Here is a 22562-nt window from a genome sequence, read left to right as displayed (position 1 = left end):
AAAAGGAGTGTGAAAGTTGACAGGCTTGGTTAATAAAAGCATACAGACTTCAACTTCAGTAAATATAAACAAAGTTTGAGTAAACCGAATGCCATATGCTTAGTTTGTTGTATTTTATGTAAATGAGAGTTGTAAAGAGTTCTGACGCGCCGCGGGTCAGTCAAACTTTTTTCCTATTGTTTTCCTGAGCCAAGCCGAAAGAAGCCCAACTTGACTTTTATTGGCAGGGAACCACAGACAACACACACAACCGGGCCGGGAACAGCCAGGGTGCGATTTAATTACGGCTGCTGACGGTTGGTGGTATTCCACCCCCCGCGCTCCCGCACACAAATTAAATCACAAATCATAAATACCCCAACTCAGAGGGAACTCGTTCTGACTTTTAAGCCTTCCAACTGAAGTGGCGGCTCTCCGACGTAGCTCGCTGAAGATATTTTTTTTTTGCAAGATAATTGCGAGTGTTCTTGAGCAGAAGGGCTTTAGAAGAGCCTGGTAAACAACTTGGCAAGGTCCAACACTGTATCGCGCTCTCTTTACCGCGAGCGGCAAATTGAAACAAGCCAAACGGCTACAGAGCTAATGCAGATTCGGGCGGCTGCATCTTTGTATTCAGCGGGGAGCAACATGAAAGATTGAAGTTTTTAATTGCTTTCTCCTCATCACGGGATGATTATTGTTGTGTTTCCCTTACAAGCTTGCCAGTGAGTGGGGCTTGGCTTCTGCATTGCTACCGACAACTCAGAGAAGCAGTGGGGAGACTTGAAGGGAGGCCTGGCGATAGGACCCACAGAGAGTGTTTCAGGAAGACCTCTGTTGTGTCCCTAGAGGGGACCCACACCAGTCTAACGCCACACCTCAAAAAACAACAACCTTTTAACTCCAATTACAAACCGGTGGGGGGATGGCAGCCAGACAAAATTACATTTCTCCCCTATGCACCCTAAGAAAGAAGCAAAGTCGTAACTACACAGAGAGAACAATATAACAGCAATCACCAACATGTTCTGCTGTCAGTTCCCACACCATTCCCTGTTTGCTTGTCGTTGTCTTGGAGGAGGTCAAATTACCTTGGCGAGCATGGCCAGGTGCTGGTTCTGTACGATGGCGGTTCTGTAGGTGGCCAGGCCGCCCTCCTCCAGACTGGGGAACAGATAGTACAGGTGGACGCTGCGGATACAGGGGAATACAAATGCAGGTGAGAATGAGTGGTGAACGGCCAATTCGATTCAGGATGTCTCCAGCGGGTATCAGAGAGTTACATTTTGTTCTGTTTGAGAGTTTTTTAAAGACAGATTTCAACATTATTTAAGATAAGATATTGCCAGTAAGTACTATGTCTATCGGTTATAAACTAGATTATTCTAGGAAGTATCATAACAGTGTTTCTCAGGTTTCATAGCAGGGTAGGAGACAAAGTAGCGGAAGAAATCCAACCACCTATTTCCACATGATTTCAGACAGGCCAGTACAAGGATTCTCTTGGATTTCTCTCTAGAGGCCAGTAGGGATAAATCCGATAAATTTTGTTTGGCGGACTCTGATGCGGATGAGCTTGACTAAATTTGACAAAAAAAAGAAATGTGGATCGGACAAAATGTTATTGTTGAAATTAATACATTTAAATTGAAGACAATTTGTTTTGAACACCAATATTTGAATACCGATACTTTGAGCCAGTATTAATAAAACTTAATTCAAGACTTATACTGACATACTGTATAAGGACCTGCAGACACCCTGCTTTCATGTGAAAATTTCCAAATTGGAAATTCTTTATGGACATACAAAGTGCTGTATTATGTCCTGTAGTTCATGTGTTCACCCAGATTTCCAGTTCAATACTAGCGATGCTGATAATGATTATGAGGAAGCCTAGCACAACCCAAGTTTATGTTTAACATCATAAAGGTCTTTAACGACTCTAATGTCCACGTTGTGACCGGGGACGTTGTTTTCCCGCTGTTCTTCATAATCGGCAAACCGTTACTGCAATTATCAAAACTTTGTTTTATTTCCAAGGCCTTGGAATCTCAATCCAATCCATTCCCCAGACTTTTCAAGCCTCTACCGGTCTGTTGGAAAACCGTGTGATGGGCGCAGCCGCTTCAGTAGTCACACAGCTGTGCTCCAGGCGAAGAGGTTCCATTTTTATTACGGTCCAGCATTTCTCCAACCACAGCGTGTCATTTGATTTCATTTAAATTAAAACAGGCCATTTAATTCAGTCATTTCTAATCAATGCAGAGAGGGAGAAAAGCAGGTGGCATTCTGTTTTCCATATTCACGCGAGGGCTGTTTGTCAAGTAGCCGTGATCTTAGCGCAAAAACAAAAGCACTTGGAATGAATAAATACCACTTGGAATTAATGAAAAATAATTAGAACCAGGGACACTTGTTTTTTTTTGTCTTCATGAAAGACTCAGTCACAGAGACCAGGCGTGTGTCCAGGCTGCAAAGCTTGTTTTCAGGTTAAGGACAAAGCGACGGCCGTTTTGTTTGTGTATCTATTTTTTCTTTTTTAACGTTCTTGGAAAAACATTCAATTCAAAGTATTCAGGTGCTAAGTATGCAGGAAATGTGTGTGGGTAAATCTGCAGCAGGGTTGTTTGCTTGTGTGTCAGTGAGAGCTGCAAACAGGACTGAACAAGGCCATCCCTTTAGGAAAACTGTATTAGGGGCCAACAAAGAGACAGACCTTGAAAAGTTTGCTTCGTAGCGCAGTTTCTTGCGCAGTGAATTGCAAACTTTGATGACAGCCAACCGCGTGGCACAAAGGGTCAATAAGTGAATGTTAAAAACAGGAGGAAAAAAAATGAAAAGGGCATCAAGGCTTGGAAATGAGTCCAAAACTTGTTTGATACGAGTTCGTCCGGCTCTTCCCTCAAAACGTTGTGCTGTTCATCTCCGATTCTGAGGGTTATCCGTAGGTGGATGGAGATCTTTTTGGCCGGACAGCAGAGGTAGTGGGAGCCTTTGAAGGCAGCCTTTGAAGGCAAACTTGCCTTCGGGCCAGAAGGGGTGAAGTTTGGCCTGACCTCAGTCGCCAGTTTAACTGGACAAGAGCTTGGTGCAGCGTTCATTTTCCAATCACAGAGTGAGAGCATGGTCGGAAACCCATAATCAGTGGAAGGAGGCTGGGTGTGCGTGGGCTTTTGGGTGTAGTGCCCGGCAATATTTATATTATCATAATTTGATGTTCCTAAAATGCTACACATTATTGCCACCTAATTCCATTCTCTGTAATGTACAGTGCTTTGTATTTGCTTTGTATTTTGTATCAATCTTCTGATTGCTAATGTGACACTTTCTTTACCGTTCTGCACATGACAATAGAGAAACTTGTTCTGTGGTATCACTTTTAAAACATGTGTACGTCTATGAACATGGGATTTTATACATACATAGAGTGACATTTCTCATGATTATGTTATAATCATTCCTTAGGAAATACCTTGACATATGTTTCAGCCCCTACGGTATGTGTGCACCTTTTCTGAGTGTACACCACTTTATTTTCCTTCTTGTTAGTGTGTTTGTGTTATGTCAATGTTTCTTTGCTTGAATGTTTGTGTGTGTGTGTGTGTGTGTGTGTGTGTGTGTGTGTGTGTGTGTGTGTATGTGTGTGTATGTGTGTGTGTGTGAGGCTCGAGCTCATTTGGGCCACCCCCATGGTTACTAATGAGCATGCCCCAGCCATCTCTGTGGCAGTAGTAATTCTGATTCTGGGGGGGGGGGGGGGGGGGGGGGGCCAGGCAGCTAGCTAGCTATGTGCGTAGTGGGTTGGGTTAATAATAGCTACATATAATTAGCGCTGTGCTTAGGAAAGTGTCGAACACCGCGGTCCACTCTCACCTGGGAGTCAATAATACAGTGCGCATACCAGACAGTTAATTGCGAGTTGTCATGGAGAATTTCAGCCCATTAAAAAAAATAAAAGGGGGGGGGATAAATTACATTTCAGTACCAATTACTAGTAAATCACTGCCTTGTATGAATACAGAGGGCTTGAGGAGGGAGGGAGGGTTGTGACAGAAATGGACAGATAAGGGATTGTGGTTTTTTTTAGCTGTCAGGACAGCAGAATGCCTTCGGATAGAAGACACCTGGACTCCTCGTCCTCCTCATCTTCCTCTTCTGAGCCTTCCACCTCATAATGACTTTTCCCCCAATTGACCCTGGGCCCTTCCCTCAGACATGTGACTGATTTGAAGGCTTTGTGTTGAATTGGCCTTGACTTGTTCAGACACATGGACTCACAGCAATTTGCTTCAGATTAAAGCTTCAGCAAAATTTGTAGATATACTGTACCATTCAGGTAGTAGATCAGATGAAGACAATGAGAAAGAAAGAAAGAAAGAAAGAAAGAAAGAAATAAAGAAAGAAATCCAGAGTTTGTATTACATTATCTCATTTTAGGGGAGAGAAGGGATTAATAAAGCATTTACTTATCTTAAGAAAGAAAGGAAGAAAGAAAGACTGAAGATCCCCCAGGATTAATATAGTTTGGTATCCTTTTTTTTATTTTAAGAAAAAAGGAAAGAAATAAAGAGTTTCCACCCAGGGATTATTAAAGTATTATATAATATAATAATATAATCTTATTTTAGGAAAGAAAGATAGAAAGCAGTCTGTTTCGGCGTCTGACCTTGTGAGGAACTCGACCACGGCGTCTCCCAGGAACTCCAGCCGCTCGTTGTGATTGATCCTGGAGGTGAGTGTTGGACAGGAAGTGGATAGGAGCGTTGGACAGGAAGTGGCGTTGGGAGGAAGTGGCAGACGGGTAATTGGGGGGAGAAAGAAACACAAACATAAGCACATGCAAAAACACCCAAAATAAAATAAGGAAATCCAGAATCCCTAGGTCAACCGCAATACGAACGCAGCCAAACATACAGTCATATATAAACACAAACAGCTAATTATATGCCAACATGCATGTTAACTAAAACAGCAAACATATTATATATACACATATAGTGTATGTAAACCACACACAGACATACACACGCGTGTGGCAGCTCGCCAGTTCCGACGCTCTGAGAATAAAAGAGACACGTTGGATAATAAGTAAAGTCGGCATTTCATTCTTTATCCCCCGAGACGTCCGTTTTTTTCCCCAGTTAGAGTTAATTTTCTTGTCAGCGGGACCGCCGGCCGGATTAATCACAAGACGCCTCCCTTTGGACCGGCACCCGCGGTCGCAGATAGTGGCGATCAGATACCGGGCTGCTGTGGGTGTGGGCTCACCTAGAGGGGGACGGGTCGTCCTGGCCCAGGCGGGACATGATGTTAATCAAGGTGTTGATTCCTGAGAAGGAAAGGAGAGAAAAAAAGAAAAGAAAGAAAGAAAGAAATGACACCCAGAGGGGAGGGGAGGATTAGAGTCATTAGAGAGAGAGAGATGGCGAAAGCAAGAGAGAGAGCTGGACAGGACAGAGAGACGAGGAATCTTGTGATTGTTGCAACCCAAAATGCCTGAATTTGCGGCAAAATCCCTGAATTTACAAAAGCCTTGTGAACTTCTGTTTGTTTTTTTTGCAGTACAGTTGTCAGAAACAAAATTGGTCATGATTTTTTTTACCTACTACCAATGCAGATGACTCCCAAAGACTGTATGCATTCTGCGTATCACAGAAACAACTGGACAAACTTCATTACTAAATACTTCATTCATGCGGTATCTTTATGTTCTCAGCATAAATAACAATGGGCTCAAAGATACCAAAACAATAAACACTTCTATTTTGTTTGGGTTTCAAAAATAACTTTCAATATCCACATACAGTACACAACAAATAAAGTTAGCACTGTATAATGACTGTATGATGGCGGTCTGCTGGTTTGGTCCTTTAATGTGGAAAGTTCACGGAAATCACAACATGAACATACAGACGGGCAGACTGACAACGGGACACAGTGAAGTCTTCGCGGTTGTGGAGGTCATCAAGAACAAAAGGTACCCGGGTCTTAAACACATACTCCCACAGTGTTCCAAATTGCGCTCCAAGTATTTTGCTCTTACAACAAGGTGCTTTTGATGCATTTTCCACAAAATATAACTGTATGACATGCAAAAAGAAAGAGAAACAGAAGTGCAGAATGACGGACACGCGGCCACCCACCTTTCTTCCTCATGTACATGTGATGGACTTTGCGGTCGCCGTACTTGGGCTGGCGTATGCCGCAATTGGACAGGGAGTTACGGGCGTGATCCGGGTTCATGCCGAAGTTCAGGTGGTGGCTGGGGTGAGTCATCGCCAACTTGAGGGAGAGCAGGGGATCAGCGGAGGTGAGATGGAGAGAGCAGAGGGGAGGAGAGAGAATAATCAGGGTTAAAAGAAAAGAGCATTTAGGGAACATTTGACCGTTTTCTGAAACAGAAGCATCTACCATGCGGCACGACACCCGGACCTCGGGAAAATGTCCCGCCAGAGTCGGACCCCTTTCCAATTTCCTCTTTTGGCTAATGACTAATTACAAGTGGCAAGACCGGTTAAGGCAGAGCAAATCCATCCAATAATGTTGGATCACTGACAGCCCAGAGGACTAGCAGAGGGCTGCCACCAAGGAAGCCATAGAAAGAGAGAGCAAAGAGTCTTCATCGCCCCGGTTGACGGAGAGTGTGACGAAAAAGCGTTGATCACATGAATGCAGCGAGCGTCTGAAAGTCAATGACTTCAACTTTTAAAACCTGTTAGGAGAGGCAAATAAATCAAGCACTATAATGGTGGGGGAGCAGGAAAAATATCCCTCAAGGAAAAGGTATTAGTCGGCGCTCAGCTTTTGTTGTCAAAGAGGACAAAACTGCTGCGCCGGGAAAGACGTCAGAGCCTGAATTTCCACGGCGCGCCGAGGAACGAGGGGGAGTGTTAAAAAAAAAAAAAAAAGATAGCGCTCAGTAGGATATGTCAAGACGTTATCAATGTTACATTAGGAGAATGTTAATCTCAGCAGAAAAAGAAAAAAGAAAAACTCCAGAGTACTGCTCTCCACTGGGCCGATGTTTCAGAATGCTTGTCTCCTTTCAGCCAACTTCAAATCAATTTCAAGCTCCAATGAGATATATGTAAAATGTTAACAGAGAGGTTTCAATATTTATAGTCACTCAAGGGGCCTTCAGCTTTGTAGCATTGAACAGAGAGCGACGACAAATTCAACAACGGTTCTCTTTTCTGCCGCGGTTAAAAGGAGCTGTCTTTTTTTTTTTTCTTTAAGGGTAAAGAAAATAAATAAAAAATATAAATAAATAAATGACGACTTCTTTGACGTGACATAAGCAGAAACCTAGCACAGTGCCGCGTTGACAGTTTGATGAAAAATACTGAAACAAAAAAAACATTAATAAAAAAATAAAAAGTACACTTGCACGTACACACAACTTTTGTTTCTTTTTTGTTGCCACCCCCCCAAACATGCCCCCTGTGCTGTGTCAAACACAGTCAATGGCTGCATGGCACAAGGCCTGAACTGGAGAAAAACAAAAAACAACAACAACAACAAAAGATGGCACTAAGCCATATCTGAAACACAGATTGCCATGTGCAACTGTTCCTGTGAAAACCTGCAATAAGTCCATGCGGCGCTGAGCGGGATTGAGATTCGACTGAACCACTGCGGCGCCACCGCCTGAAGGCGGAATAAAACACCATCGCCGGCGGGAAACTGGGAGACTTCACTGGAAGGAACACGCTTTCTGACGGGAAATCCGCCGGCCCAGGCGACAGCGGCGCCGCCGCATCGATTTAAATGCCTTTCATACTTTGTGGAAAAAAAAACAAACAAACAAAAAAAAACATTTCTTTTTTAAAAGTGTTTTTTTTGTGTCCCACAAAAGGCCAAAGGGGAATTACAGGAGATCAAAGAAACAAAAAGATAACAAATAAAAATAAATAAAGACGATTACGTAAATGGCATGTGGCCGTGTGCGCTCTCTGCTGCAAATACTGTACAAACATAAATGTAGTTAAATAAGTAAAAAAAAAAAAAAAAACAAGGAAAGGAAACGCCTGGACTTGCACAGTCAGGCATGAACACCCACACCCACACCCACACAAGGACACACATACATACAGTGGGGCAAAAAAGTATTTAGTCAGCCACCAATTGTGCAAGTTCTCCCACTTAAAAAGATGAGAGAGGCCTGTAATTTTCATCATATGTACACTTCGACTATGAGAGACAGAATGGGGGGAAATAATCCAGGAAATCACATTGTAGGATTTTTAATGAATTAATTGGTAAATTCCTTGGTAAAATAAATATTTGGTCACCTACAAACAAGCAAGATTTCTGGCTTTCACAGACCTGTAACTTTTTCTTTAAGAGGCTCCTCTGTCCTCCACTCGTTACCTGTATTAATGGCACCTGTTTGAACTTGTTATCACTATAAAAGACACCTGTCCACAACCTCAAACAGTCACACTCCAAACTCCACTATGGCCAAGACCAAAGAGCTGTCAAAGGACACCAGAAACAAAATTGTAGACCTGCACCAGGCTGGGAAGACTGAATCTGCAATAGGTAAGCAGCTTGTTGTGAAGAAATCAACTGTGGGAGCAATTATTAGAAAATGGAAGACATATAAGACCACTGATAATCTCCCTCGATCTGGGGCTCCACGCAAGATCTCACCCCGTGGGGTCAAAATGATCACAAGAACGGTGAGCAAACATCCCAGAACCACACGGGGGGACCTAGTGAATGACCTGCAGAGAGCTGGGACCAAAGTAACAAAGGCTACCATCAGTAACACACTACGCCGCCAGGGACTCAAATCCTGCAGTGCCAGACGTGTCCCCCTGCTTAAGCCAGTACATGTCCAGGCCCATCTGAAGTTTGTTAGAGAGCATTTGGATGATCCAGAAGAGGTTTGGGAGAATGTCATATGGTCAGATGAAACCAAAATAGAACTTTTTGGTAAAAACTCAACTTGTCGTGTTTGGAGGAGAAAGAAAGCTGAGTTGCATCCAAAGAACACCATACCTACTGTGAAGCATGGGGGTGGAAACATCATGCTTTGGGGCTGTTTTTCTGCAAAGGGACCAGGACGACTGATCCGTGTAAAGGAAAGAATGAATTGGGCCATGTATCGTGCGATTTTGAGTGAAAACCTCCTTCCATCAGCAAGGGCATTGAAGATGAAACGTGGCTGGGTCTTTCAGCATGACAATGATCCCAAACACACCGCCCGGGCAACGAAGGAGTGGCTTCGTAAGAAGCATTTCAAGGTCCTGGAGTGGCCTAGCCAGTCTCCAGATCTCAACCCCATAGAAAATCTTTGGAGGGAGTTGAAAGTCGCCCAGCGACAGCCCCAAAACATCACTGCTCTAGAGGGATCTGCATGGAGGAATGGGCCAAAATACCAGCAACAGTGTGTGAAAACCTTGTGAAGACTTACAGAAACGTTTGACCTCTGTCATTGCAAACAGGGTATATAACAAAGTATTGAGATGAACTTTTGTTATTGACCAAATACTTATTTTCCTACATAATTTGTAAATAAATTGTTTAAAAATCAGACAATGTGATTTTCTGGATTTTTTTTTCTCATTTTGTCTCTCATAGTTGAGGTATACCTATGATGAAAATAACAGGCCTCTCTCATCTTTTTAAGTCGGAGAACTTGCACAATTGGTGGATGACTAAATACTTTTTTGCCCCACTGTACATACAAAGAGACACATACACATACACACACACACATACAAACAAAAGCATACAAGATCAGAGCCGGAGCCGAGGACTTGTACGTTTAAATTATTGAGGTCCTCTGTGAAGCCTCTCGTTCTGTCAGCCTGGGTCAGGGTTGAGGGGTGAGGGGGGGGGGGTGCAACAACAGGGGGCTGATGGGGTTAGGGAGGGGGATTCCGGGTGCGCATGTGGTGATGGAGGAGCGTTCCACAACTGTGAACGTCTATTCTAACATACCGCATCACCTAAACCACTCCACGCCGCCTCTTTCCCCACCCTCCATCCACCCTCCACGGGTTTAAATCTTTAACAGTCGGGCTCTCAGATGAGGAGCTTCAAAGGGCCACAGCTCCACTGGAAGCAGGGAGGGCGGTGGGAGGGGGTTGGGGGGGTTGGGGGGGGAGGAAACGCGATGCGAAGATACTACGGCTCCCGGGCTCGTGTTTTCCTGTCTCCCAAATTTTTCCCCACGATCGCATTCGATCCGCGGTGCGTCACATTTTATTTTTGCCAGGCGAGAACGAAAACAAAATCTAAAAATAAAATGTTCAACAGACTGGATCCAACCCAACACACGTGTATGCATGTAATTATGTAATTTCAAAAGTGCACAGAGTGAGCATGGGAACAATGTTTTAATTGAAATTTAAGGGGAATTTCTTAAATGAACAGATTGTGAAGTTAGTGTATTTAGGCAAATGAACTGTCCTGATGTTTTATGTTACAATGTTTAACATCAGTAAAAGTCTCTTCTTCATTGGGTGGATGTTTATTATTGCATTCATATAAACAAAAAAATTTACTTTACAAGTAAATTCTTAATCACAATTTTATGACAATCTAAAAATGTGTACATTTTCCCGTCCGTGACTGCCCTATACACAGTATGCACACATGCACATCCAAATGAAGGATAGATTATGTGGAAGAAATGACTTATCAATTTAATTATCGGGACTATAATGTAAAAGCCACTTAAGGAATTCAATCATACCTAATCGCTTTAGACAGACGTCTAACTTTATGGAAGAATATCTTTCATATAATTTTCATTTAAACTACAAAAATGGTGACATTGACGACAATGTCTTGATTTCAGACACAATAGCACAGAAAAATAAAGTTATTATAGCATTATCTCTCAATGGGGAAAGGCTGTGGAAGCTAGGCAATATAATATGACAGTTCGCCAAACTCCGCCACTTGAGTCCCAGCAGTTCTGAACCGCCATCAGCCTTGTTTTGTCCACGCTGCCATGGAAGACACATGCGTGGCAATGTGTTGACACCGCAGCGGCCAAAATAACGCACTGGCAAAAAAAAAAAAGAAAGAAGCCTGTCGAGGGGGTTGTGATCAAACTTGTTGTTCCGGGGGTGGTGGGATTTTTTTGGAAGGTGAAGTGGGGTGGGGGGGGGGGGGGGGGGGGGGGTGAGGGTGTGTTGAAGGAGAAGAGATCCTGATCCATCATGGATGTCCCCGAGGACAGGAAGTACCAAGAGCAGAGAGGAGACATTGAATCGGAACAAGCGCCGCTTGTCAGGCGAGAGGCGAGTCTCTCGTCGGGTCACAGAGTTTCCTCTGCAGCTCTCATCACGACGGTTCATCAAAAACAAAGCAAAACAATGAAAAGGTTTCAATGGATGATGTGTGTGTGTGGAGACCCCATAACACACGCCTGCAAATTCAAGTAAATCTCCACACAGCCTTGAATATTTCGACACCTTCCCCCTTAAAGTATGTATGGGCAGCAACACATTGATTTCTAATGCACCAGGTTATGACAGCTCTTCGATATTGCTGGAGGCAGCCGTGGGGGCTGACAGGGAGAGCACCACACTCGGGGCTGCTGAGCTGACAGAGGAGGGTTGCTGCTGCCGTGGAGAGGCCATTGTTGTCCTGACGACTGTCATGGCAACGCAGAGCAATCCCGGGACCGCCTGCCGCAGAGATATGACTCAGGCCGGTGTGCGGCAGGTAAGCAGAGGTGACTCGCGGGCCTTCCATCTCCATCTCAACAGCCCCCGTGGAGGCAGAATGGGCACAGTAATGAACCACGCCACCACGCTCCTCCACACACTCACCTACCCCTGGATCTCCGCTGGTAACATGCCTCTGCACAAAATGTTTAGTTTTCCCTCCGGCTGTCAGAGAGGATCCAGCCTTCCTCCCCGCCTGGAGAGTGGTCTGGAGAGAGTGCGGAGAGTGGTCGCCACCTAAATCATCCCTGCCAAAGTTATCGGCTATCACCTGCCCATTTGAAGTTAAATAAATTAAATAAACAGAGTAGAACTAAAGTCCCTTCAGGAGCCGTGAGTTTGTTTGGGCACCATCTTTAGTAACCCCAACAGGCACCGAGGATTCACATTCAACAAGGCAAGATGTTTCTGTCTCAAACGTTGCACAACGTATTACCACTTGAAAAAAAAAAAAAAGAAAACTAAATGCATGTAATTTAAATGAAGAAAACATTTAAAGGATCACCATCATTCGTCAATACAAAATAAAATAATAAAAATAGTATTATTTGCGGTGATATGAATAATGAGCTCATTATACAGACACGGACAAATTTGTTGGTACCAATTACAGCTCATTGAAACAATGCTTCATTCCTCCTTAAAAGTGATGAAATTAAAAGCAATTTTCTCAATTCTGGTATGTCAGAGTAAAGCAAAGAAACTCCTGTGACTACAGTTGCAAATATTATTGAGAAGTTTAAGGTCCATGGGACTGTAGCCAACCTCCCTGGATGCGGCCGCAAGAGGAAAATCAACCCCAGATTGAACAGAAGGATAGTGTGAATGGTAGAAAAAGCCAAGGACATATTCAAAAGAGGTAAAAGCTGAACTCCAAGGTCAATGTACATCAGTGTCTGATAGCACCATCCTTCACCTTTTGAGTGACAGTGGGCTCCATGGAAGAAGACCCAGGAGGACTCCACTTTTGAAAGAAAACATGAAGAAGCCAGACTGGAATTTGCTAAAATGCAAATTGACAAGCCACAATGCTTCTGGGAGAATGTCCTTTGGACAGATGAGTCAAAACTGGTTGACCTCAGTCACATAAGCTCTATGTTTACAGATAAAAAAATGAAGCTTACAAAGAAAAGAACACCATACCTACTGTGAAACATGGAGGAGGCTCGGATATGTTTTAGGGCTGCTTTGCTGCGTCTGGCGCGGGGAGCCTTGACTCTGTGCAGAGCACAATGAAATCTCAAGACTATCAAGGCATTCTGGAGTCAAACGTACTGCCCAGTGTCAGAAAGCGCTGTCTCAGTCAAAGGTCATGGGTCCTCCAACAGGGTAATGACCCAGAACACCCAGCTAAAAGCACCCAAGAATGGATAAGAACAAACATTGGGCTATTCTGAAGTGGCCTTCTATGAGCCCAGACCTGAATACTATCGAACATCTATGGAAAGAGCTGAAACATGAAGTCTGAAGAAGGCACCCTTTCAAAACCGAGTTTGATTTCTAAATAGTAGAAAAATGTTAAATTGTTAAATATCCCCATTAGATTAAAAGGGGAAATGCAGTTCATTTACCGAGACCAGAACAGCGCTGAACAATGCCGATCGATGGTTTCCTTTAAAGCGAGCGTCCGGGTGAAGATCATTCATCCATATTCCATGTGATATGAAGGCACAATGTGAAACCGTTTTGATAGAACTCAACCTTTAAATCGTACTACTTTTACACACACGGAGCCATTGTTGTGAACGCGAAGAAGAAGAACCCTTTGCGTCACGCACCTACGTGACTTCAGTAAACAGACGGTTAAAGCGCAGCACGGGCGTGTTTCGGTCTCACTTGTCTATGAAAAATTTATTCTCTGTATCATAATGGATTACGCAAAGCGGGTGGCGGAAGCTCTGAATCATATTTCGGACCTTAATCTGACCAGTGCGATAGATCCAAGTCAGTGTTAGCAGCGCGTACTAGACTTCATTTTCCGCAATGATAGTCAGTTCTCTGACCGCGATGTGGAGAACGGCAGCGATGCTGAATCTGATATTACCTCGGACTTGGAGAACATTTCAAACAGCAGATTTCAAACTTAATGTGGCTAAATGAAACGGAATATCTTTAAGAACGACCGGAGGAGACCGACAATACGTCTGTTGTTGTTACAACGGAAGAAGTCAATGACGTGATGTCCGTTGAGGTTGGTGACAGATTTTCAGATTTTCTGAGACTCATAATATTGATAGACTCTACATTTTGTTGTGTTGTCCATACTTTCAACCTCGAAAATAATTATACTTTTATAAAACATATTATACTTTTATATAACATATATAACATATATTCTTACTGTTAAATAATTTTTTTTTATTTTTTTTTTTAAACAAAATTAGTTGTGTGTTGTTGAGCTGTATGTGATTGGCCCATCTGGGGATTATTTTTACGATATAACCAGTTTTCCCGATGCCGCACCTTAAAGCTGCCGGTGACACCATCTTCAAAATTACAGATTTTCTGGTAATAATAATAAAAATTATCAAATTGTCCTTCTATTCCCAAAGAATAATAAAAATTGTCAGTGGTAGAACATTGCTTTTCATAGTTGCCAAACCTGTAGGGCTAGGTATTGTTTAAATGCAGTACTAAAGCAAAACATTTACTTTAATATACTAACCGCTTATAAAAAAAGAGCTTTGATAACATCTGAGGCTCTTAAAAAGTAATTTGCTTAAACTATCATTCATATAAAACTATAATTTTCATATAATATCAGAGGTTTGCTTGTTGTGGCTTTTAGATGTAGAAGTATGCACTTTTACTATCTTTAATGCACAGTTACTTTTAGAACTTTCAGTATTCAAGTTGTACATTTTATCTTAGTTTTAAGCAACATTTTAATGGATGTAGTTAAAGCATTTCATTTGATCTATTTAACACATTTATCTTTTATCAGTGTCTTTTAATATATGTAAAGCACAGTTTTCGGGCTTGCTCACACTAAAAGAAGAGATAGACTGTGCATGTATCGTAATTTGATATCTTATGCAATGACAACAGAATGTTGTGATACTAGATAGCACGGATGCAATTCAATTCCATCGCTATCATTAAAGTGTCGGATTTGGAAGCCGCGGGGGTGTGGGGGTCTTACCTGGAGGAGGCAGCGCTCTTTGAAGACGTAGCCAATGAGTTTGTCCAGGTGCATCAGGCACTGGTGATAGCGGATGTGGTGGGTCAGCACGGGCAGCATCATGGCGTGCTGGAGGGGGGGGGTCAAAAAGATGTAAGAATACTGACAGTGCATGTGTGCGCGTTTTCAGGTGAAAGGGAGGAAAAGGAGAGGTTTCGGGAGCAGGAGCAAGAGAAAAGAAGAGAAAAATCAATCAGCTAGTCATTATTTATTAAGTGGTGCTCGGCAACAGAGAGATGAAATAATCAAAAACTCAATCGCCGCACGCTGAGAGGGAATGACAGAGAGGAGGGAAATTCGCATTTGGACACGGACCGTCGAATCGAAGCCCCCGTCTCGATGTGTTGACATGCACGTCTGAACAAACAGCACGCAATGCACCCCCTAGATCTCCCCATGACGCCCATGTCTTCTCAAAAGTGAAAAAGATGGAAGAAATGTCCAGACAGGAGAGGAGAGGGTTCGGGGCGGGTGCGGATGCAGGGCTTGGACGGATGAACAGACATGGAACAAAAAAGGGAAAAAAGGTGGTAGGTGAAAAGAAAGAAAGGTGGTAGATGCGATAGTGGGGGGTAACCCTTAGATGCTATTTTTCAAACTAGTTTTTAGGATTTGCGAGGGCAGATCTACGGGAAGTCATCGGCACGGTCAGACCTCATCAAGTCGGGTCGCCGAGAGAGCATCTGACAAACTGTACCCAAGCAGGCGGCGTACACGCATTAACCCCGGGGCCACCGCGCCACACACTGAAGGAACCGTGCATGTTTTAATTAGCACGAGCAGGGGGAGGGTGGAGCGGAAAGGTGATGCTGGCGGTGGTGGTGGTGGTGGTGGTGGTGGTGGTGGTGGCGGCGGCGGAAAGGCGGTCGGCAGCCCCGAGGGCGTCGCGGGGGGGGCTTCACTGGGGGAGCCGCAGTGACACACTCGCCAGGCCTTGTTAGTGCTCCAATTAACAAAGTCAGGCCCGGCTCCAGTCTGCAGACTCTGGCCCCGCTCTTGATGTCTGACTGAGAGGCTGTGTGTGTGTGTGTGTGTGTGTGTGTGTGTGTGTGTGTGTGTGTGTGTGTGTGTGTGTGTGTGTGTGTGTGTGTGTTTGTGTGTCTGTGTGTGTGTGTGACCGGCTTATTAGAGTGATACATCAGTGATTAGAAGTTGAGAAATTCTAATATATTGTCAGTGTTGGCGCTTGAGGAGCTTGAGTACTGTCCAACTCGACATGGACAGTTTTATTACCCAACCCAGTTTTTTTTATTCTTAATTTTGATAAATTTTAATACTGCTTCATTTCACTACCTTTTGTATAGTAGAGCACTAAGCACCAAGTAACTTTTATGGTGCTCTATAAATATTATTTGTGGTGGTAGCAGTATTACTCATTATCAGTTTCTAGCTGGCTGATAACACCAGGACAACAATTACTACTTTGAAACAAATCTGATTCCAATCCTGCAAAACCAGCCAAACCAGAGGAAATCCCCCCCAAAAAACTGCTCCAAGACAGGCAACCTAGCGCTAGCTGAAGCCTTTCAAGTGAAACCATCACGGAACCCAAACTTTGATTCTACCAACAAATATTTATGACAAAGTGGGCTGAAAAAATCCAGATTTGGGTCCTCGTCTCCATGCCACCTCCATGTCCGCCTGGCAGATGCGCTGAAAGAACTCTGAAACGACTCACACACGCCAATTAGCCGCACCACTCCAGCTTGAGGCAAATATAATTGGGCAGGCAATTATGGATCAGAACCTGCTTTGCTAGTCCTTGCTGTGAGGGAGGTCTGACTGGCCAGGCGAGCCCCCTCTGTCATCCCCGCCCGAAATGGAAGAGTGTGCACGAGCAGTGGGTGCTCCTCACGGTGGAGGACAAAGTAAAAAGGGAAGGCTGTGGGATGTGAGGGGAGAGACAGGGCTACACACTGTTGCCAATTACTTTCTTTCTGAATAACAGACAGCCTACTTTGGGTTGGGAAAATATATATACGGAGTCAAAAAAAATAAAAAGCACAATATATGGACCTATATTACTTTAGACCTGCATTACTTGAGTAATAATTGAAGGACACATGCAGTTCTGTACAGCATGCTGGAAGGAGCCAGGCACTGGGAGAGTACCAGGTTAAATTCCCCGTTGAGGTAAACTATGCTAAAAATGTGCAGAATTACCCAAGTGTAAGGCATTCAAAAAAGAGAAAATGTTTTCCGTTAAGACTTGAGATACTGTGAGAGTCATAATGTACAATATGTATTTACATTCCCAAATCTAGTGTGTGTGTGTGTGTGTGTACACCTGTGATTAATTTTATTATATTTTTGCAGCAGTTAGTATTGCTTTTGCTTTGCTTTGCCGAAGAAACCCCTGCGAGAACAAGGTCTTAGGCCGAAACCACCGGGAAAGCATGCTACACATGCCTTCCCCTGGCTGTCAAACTGCCTTTGAGTGAGGCACATGAACCTTAGCTGCTTGAGTTGGAAGAAGGTCAGCTAAATGCCTCGTAATGTTAACGACAGCATTATTTGAGGTAAGATTCAAGCAGCAAATGTTTGTGCTGGGCTACTGTAGTTCACTCATTAGTGGCAGCACCAACTCTAGGCTCGGGGGGGGCACGGGCCCGCGGTGCGGGCCTTGCACCCAGGGCCCGGGTTCTGTGCCTGCGGCTGCGTCTTGTGCCTGCACCTGGGGGTTGGCTGAATACACACCATTCTATGACCTAGTCCGGTGACTGGTCGTACCTCAAACACAAGTGCACAGTTCAAGGCTTCAGCACAATAGACTCCAGTTTAATATATTGAGGCCTAGGCAACACCTATGCACCTATACCTATACAAACAAAAGCATATTATAGTATCTAATACTTGTTATATAATGCTCATAATGTTGCCCCATCAACATCCATTGCTACCTGGCAGTCGTGGAATGGGGATTCCTACCTTTGTGACAATTTCTCAAGATTTCTTCAATTTGTCTCCTCCCCAAGTGTTTTTTTCTGGGAGTTTTTCCTTCCCGTGGGTGAGGCTTAAAACTAGGGGATGCCATTGATTTCTTTGTGAAATGTGAAGCTTGTCAAGCCCTTTGAGACTGTACCTTGATTATGAGCTATAATATTAAACGTGACGTGACCGTTTAGGGCAAAGTTTTATGTTTGCGAAACAAAACATGACGTAGACCTTGTTCGGTACAAATAACTTTCATTTCAGGTAGGAGATTGAAGGGTTTCGGTGCACGAACGCAAGTTAACAAGGTCTCCAAAACCTGAACTATTGCACAAAAGCCTTATTAGAGATGTGGCAGAGCAGTATAGGAATATCCTAGCAAGTGTATGACTTATTAAGGTTACTTTGGCACTGCAGGAGTTCATTTCCACAGCATCCGCATTTGGATTTTGACATTTCTGCATGGGAAAGTGATGCAACGCGGGGAAAGATCAAAAGACGAGCTTCTGACTGTTGCTGTGCGATGGTGCTGTGTGTGTGTGTGTGTGTGTGTGTGTGTGTGTGTGTGTGCGCGCGCTTGCGCGCTAGAGAGGATGTTCAACTGTACAGGTGTGTGGGAATGCCCCTAAGCTGCATTTGTGGAAAAGCAGTTTCAATATCTGTCCAGCGGGAGGAGCAGTGGTTTAAAACGTTAAAACTTGCGTTGACAGGATAATCTTGCATTTTTTAATGAAAAATGTGTTTTGGAACCGAACATATATTCTGTACATCTAATATAATCAATATATACATCGTTCTCACCTCACGCCTTAAATTAGATATTTTCTATGTAATTTTATTTTACTATCGCAATATATCGCAACAAATTTACTCCCAATACTTAATGTATCGCAAAACTCGCCATACTGTGCGTTTTCGCACCGCAGGAACCTATTTCATAGTAGTAAGGACTTTTTTGGAGGAACCGTCCCTTTAATTGTGTCCGCAGGAACTACTGTAGGAACGTAGTTCTCAGAACTCTGTTTTGAGCAACTTATTCAATAGGAACCTTCAGTGATGTAAGTGCCCATGATGGGTGATGAGTGCGTGCGGTCAAGTCGCATCGCTCTGGGTGGGGACCAGCCCACGTACACGCAGCAGTAATAAAAAATATGACAGATAAAAAAATTAAAATGTCTTTTATTGTAGATGTATTTATTTCAATTTATGATGTTAATTGAATGAAACAGAACATCCCTGAGCGCCCGAGCCCGTGCTAAGAAAGTGGGAACAAGCTTTTTAATTTTATGGTGTAGATCTAATATGAGTTACGATTAAGCAACTGGATTGATTATTTCTCGCCTTAAATGTGTTCAGAAACAAATTTTAGTGGACTGATGAAGTAAAATGTTTGTACAAATTATTATTATATCCCTGGTATTGATTTTATTCGATTGACCTCTACTCATTGATTTTTAACAGTTTACTGTGCCATTGTTGTTTTTTGGAATTTTGGAAATCAATCTATTAAATGGGGGGGGGGGCTGTTTCTCAGAGAGTCTCAAATGCAGAAATTATTTGTGATATTTCACAATTATTTTCAATAATATAAAAATTTGATAGTTCAAAGACACTCATTTTGAAATCAAAAGGCCAAAGACCAGAACCTATAAATCCACACACTTGGCAACCTCACTTTAATGTATCAAGTATTGCATTGCATACCTGTTTTGTCTTACCTCTTAGGAGTACATTGCAGTGTTTGTATTACAACACTGTGTCTACCTTGCCATTCAGTATGACACTGCATTGTTGTGGCCCACGACTATTTAAGATGTCCACTATCAAGTTGACTCACTGTCATTATTGTCTTCATTTAATTTTGTCTTTCTTTTAGGTAAATACTTTTATATTACTTACACTACTCTACTCCTTTGCATTTTAGATTTTTTAAATACTGTTAAGATACTATTTTAATTCTGTTTTTAAAAAATTAATTTAATATTAATTTTATTTTAATCACAACTATGCCCTTATTTTACTTATTATGTAAAGATGAGTTGGTTCTGAGACGAAGAATCTCATTACTGGTAATGATGCTTGCATTGTTATCAAGTATTTCACAAAAAAAACATGAAACTATAATTACATAGACCTAGTTTCAGTGCTCTCATGACAAAGCTATTGAGCTTTGTAATTTTAAAAGTGAAAAAGCAAAAAAAACAGCATCTATTTTGTAATTGAACTTTGAAAGATGAGGTTGTGGATTAGGAGGCGCCTGGTAGTTGGCTGGAAACTGTCTGGAAGCTGGTTGCAATTCGGCTGTCAGCCAGCTGGAACAGCCCTCTTCAAGTGGCTCTTACCGTATATGTACATATCTCTGAGAGTGTCTTTTAGTTTGTGTGTGTGTGTGTGTGTGTGTGTGTGTGTGTGTGTGTATACTAATGTATGTACAGCCAATTTTAGACGAGTATGAATGTTACAAATTTGTCAAGATTTAACACGGCTTACCAGATTTATATGTGACCATATGTGCACACATGTCCCTTCATCCGTGCATCTGGCATGTGGGTCCGTGCATGTGACCCACCAAATACTTTAGGGTGAGATTTCGAATTTGCCATTTTTCTATTTTGACATATTATATGTGACCCACCGCAACAAAACCCGCCATTTTGCGCATTTCTAAAATCGCCAGGAGCAGCCAGATAAGTTGAAAAAACCTCTTTATCTCTCAACATATTTTCAAAACCGAGTTTGAAAATGTTAAACCGCAGAGTTAAATACTCCCGTTAGATTTCATGGTATTTCAAAGTTCACTTACCAAGCTGCTGAATAGAGCTGAACAACGCCGATCGATCATTTTCTTTAAAGGGACTGTCCAGGTGAAGATCATTCATCCATATTCCATGTAATGTGAAGTCACAATGTGAAACCATTTCGATAGAGTTCAACCTTTAAATCTACTATTTTTACACACACACGGAGACATGGTTATGGAGGGGGCGTGTCACTGATGTCACTTCCATAAACAAAACGAGGATCCGGTTTCATTTGTCTGTGAAAACTCTGTGTTGTTATGGATTACCAGAAGCGGGTTTAGGAAGATCTAAATCATATCGTGGACCTTAATCTGACCAGTGCGATAGATCCAAGTCAGTTTAAGCGACGCATACTGGACTTCATTTTCTGCAATGATAGTCAGTTCTCTGATGCGGAATCTGATATTATCCCGGATTTGGAGAACATTTCAAACAGCGGATTTCAACCCGAATGTGACGATGAAGCAGAATATATTTTCAAGAACCACCAGAGGAGACCAACGATACGCCCGTTGTTATTACAACGGAAGAAGTTGAGGACGTGATGAAATTCCGTTGAGGTTGGTGATTTAAAAAATAAAATAAAATAATTCCACTTTTATAAAACTGTATATTCTTACTGTTAAAGAAAAGTTTTTTTGTAAGACAAAACAAGACGCGTAATGTTGACGCTGAACAAAGCGGTGATTGGCCCATTCAGAATTATGTTAATTAGCCATGTGGCTTTGGCTACCCCATTCGCATTCTGGGAGCTAGCTGAATGAAGCAAGTCTCGGCAAAACTTTCAAGGTGATTATTTCACGGTGATTTGACACACGTTTTGCCACACCCTTGTCATTAACAAAGTCATAGCTTTAAGAATATTTGCTTGATTTGCACAAGTGACACCTTGTTTGGAAGCTCTATTTCTCCACTTTCAAATGAATGCGGGAAATGCAGCCAAATGACCCTGAAGTATGCGGTGGGTCACATATGAAAGTGTAGAATTTAATCTAGCCACTGGGGTGCATGAGCCAGTATATCATCAGTGCCGGTCCCAAGTTGGATGAATAGAGAGGGTTGGGTCAGGAAGGGCATCCGGCGTAAAAACCATGCCAAATCAAACATGCGGACAACAAATCTGATTTCCATAGCAGATCGGTCGAGGCCCGTGTTATCAACGACCGCCACTGGTGCCGTTAGCCAACAGGAAATTGTGCTACTGTCGAAGAAGAAGAAGAGGGGGATGGCGTGTCCGGAGACAGCCGGAGAGGAAGAAGGGTAGAAGAGTAGAGTTGATAGTAGGAATTTTGAACGTTGGCACTATGAAGGGTAAAGAGAGAGAGCTGTCTGACATGATGGAGAGAAGGAAGGTAGATATACTATGTGTACAAGAGACCAGGTGGAGGGGGAATAAGGCCAGGAGTATCGGAGCCGGGTACAAACTGTTCTACCATGGAGTGGATGGAAGGAGAAATGAGGTAGGGATAGTCTTGAAGGAAGAATATGTCAAGAGTGTTTTGGAGGTGACGAGAGTGTCAGACAGAGTGATGAGTATGAAGCTGGAAATTGATGGGGTGATAATGAATGTGGTCAGTGCATATGCTCCCCAAGTTGGGTGTGAGATGGAAGAAAAAGAAGAATTTTTTACTGAGTTGGATGTAGCGGTAGAGAGCGTCCCCAAGAGAGAGAGTGGACGTTGGAGCAGATCTCAATGGGCATGTTGGCAAAGGGACCAGAGACATAGGTGATAAGAAGGTGATGGGTCAAGGAGGTATGGTGGTGTCAAGGAGAGGAATGTGGAAGGGCAGATGGTGGTGGATTTCACCAAAAGGATGGAATTGGTTGTTGTGAATACGTATTTCAAGAAGAGGGAGGAACACAGGGTGACATACAAGAGTGGAGGAAGGTGCACACAGGTGGACTACATTTTATGCAGGAGGTGCAATTTGAAAGAGATTAGTGACTGCAAAGTGGTTGTAGGGGAGTGTGTTGCTAGAC

The 22562-nt window shown here is 43.0% G+C and overlaps 1 protein-coding gene across 3 annotated transcripts in view; it reads right to left on the bottom strand.

Annotated features, from left to right (window-relative positions):
* Positions 1 to 22562, bottom strand: part of drosha (drosha ribonuclease III) — a 147451-nt gene that overhangs the window by 72722 nt on the left and 52167 nt on the right. For all 3 annotated transcript variants that reach the window (XM_080020549.1, XM_080020550.1, XM_080020551.1), the window contains 5 exons: positions 14812 to 14919; positions 6126 to 6264; positions 5251 to 5311; positions 4649 to 4708; positions 1071 to 1170 (listed from right to left, as the gene is read on the bottom strand). In XM_080020549.1, coding sequence (XP_079876675.1) covers positions 1071 to 1170; positions 4649 to 4708; positions 5251 to 5311; positions 6126 to 6264; positions 14812 to 14919 — 468 coding nt within the window. The remainder of the gene's footprint in view (positions 1 to 1070; positions 1171 to 4648; positions 4709 to 5250; positions 5312 to 6125; positions 6265 to 14811; positions 14920 to 22562) is intronic.

This window comes from Zeus faber (assembly GCF_960531495.2).
Source record: "Zeus faber genome assembly, chromosome: 19".
Taxonomy (NCBI): domain Eukaryota; kingdom Metazoa; phylum Chordata; class Actinopteri; order Zeiformes; family Zeidae; genus Zeus; species Zeus faber.
This window is presented reverse-complemented; position numbering and strand designations above follow the sequence as displayed.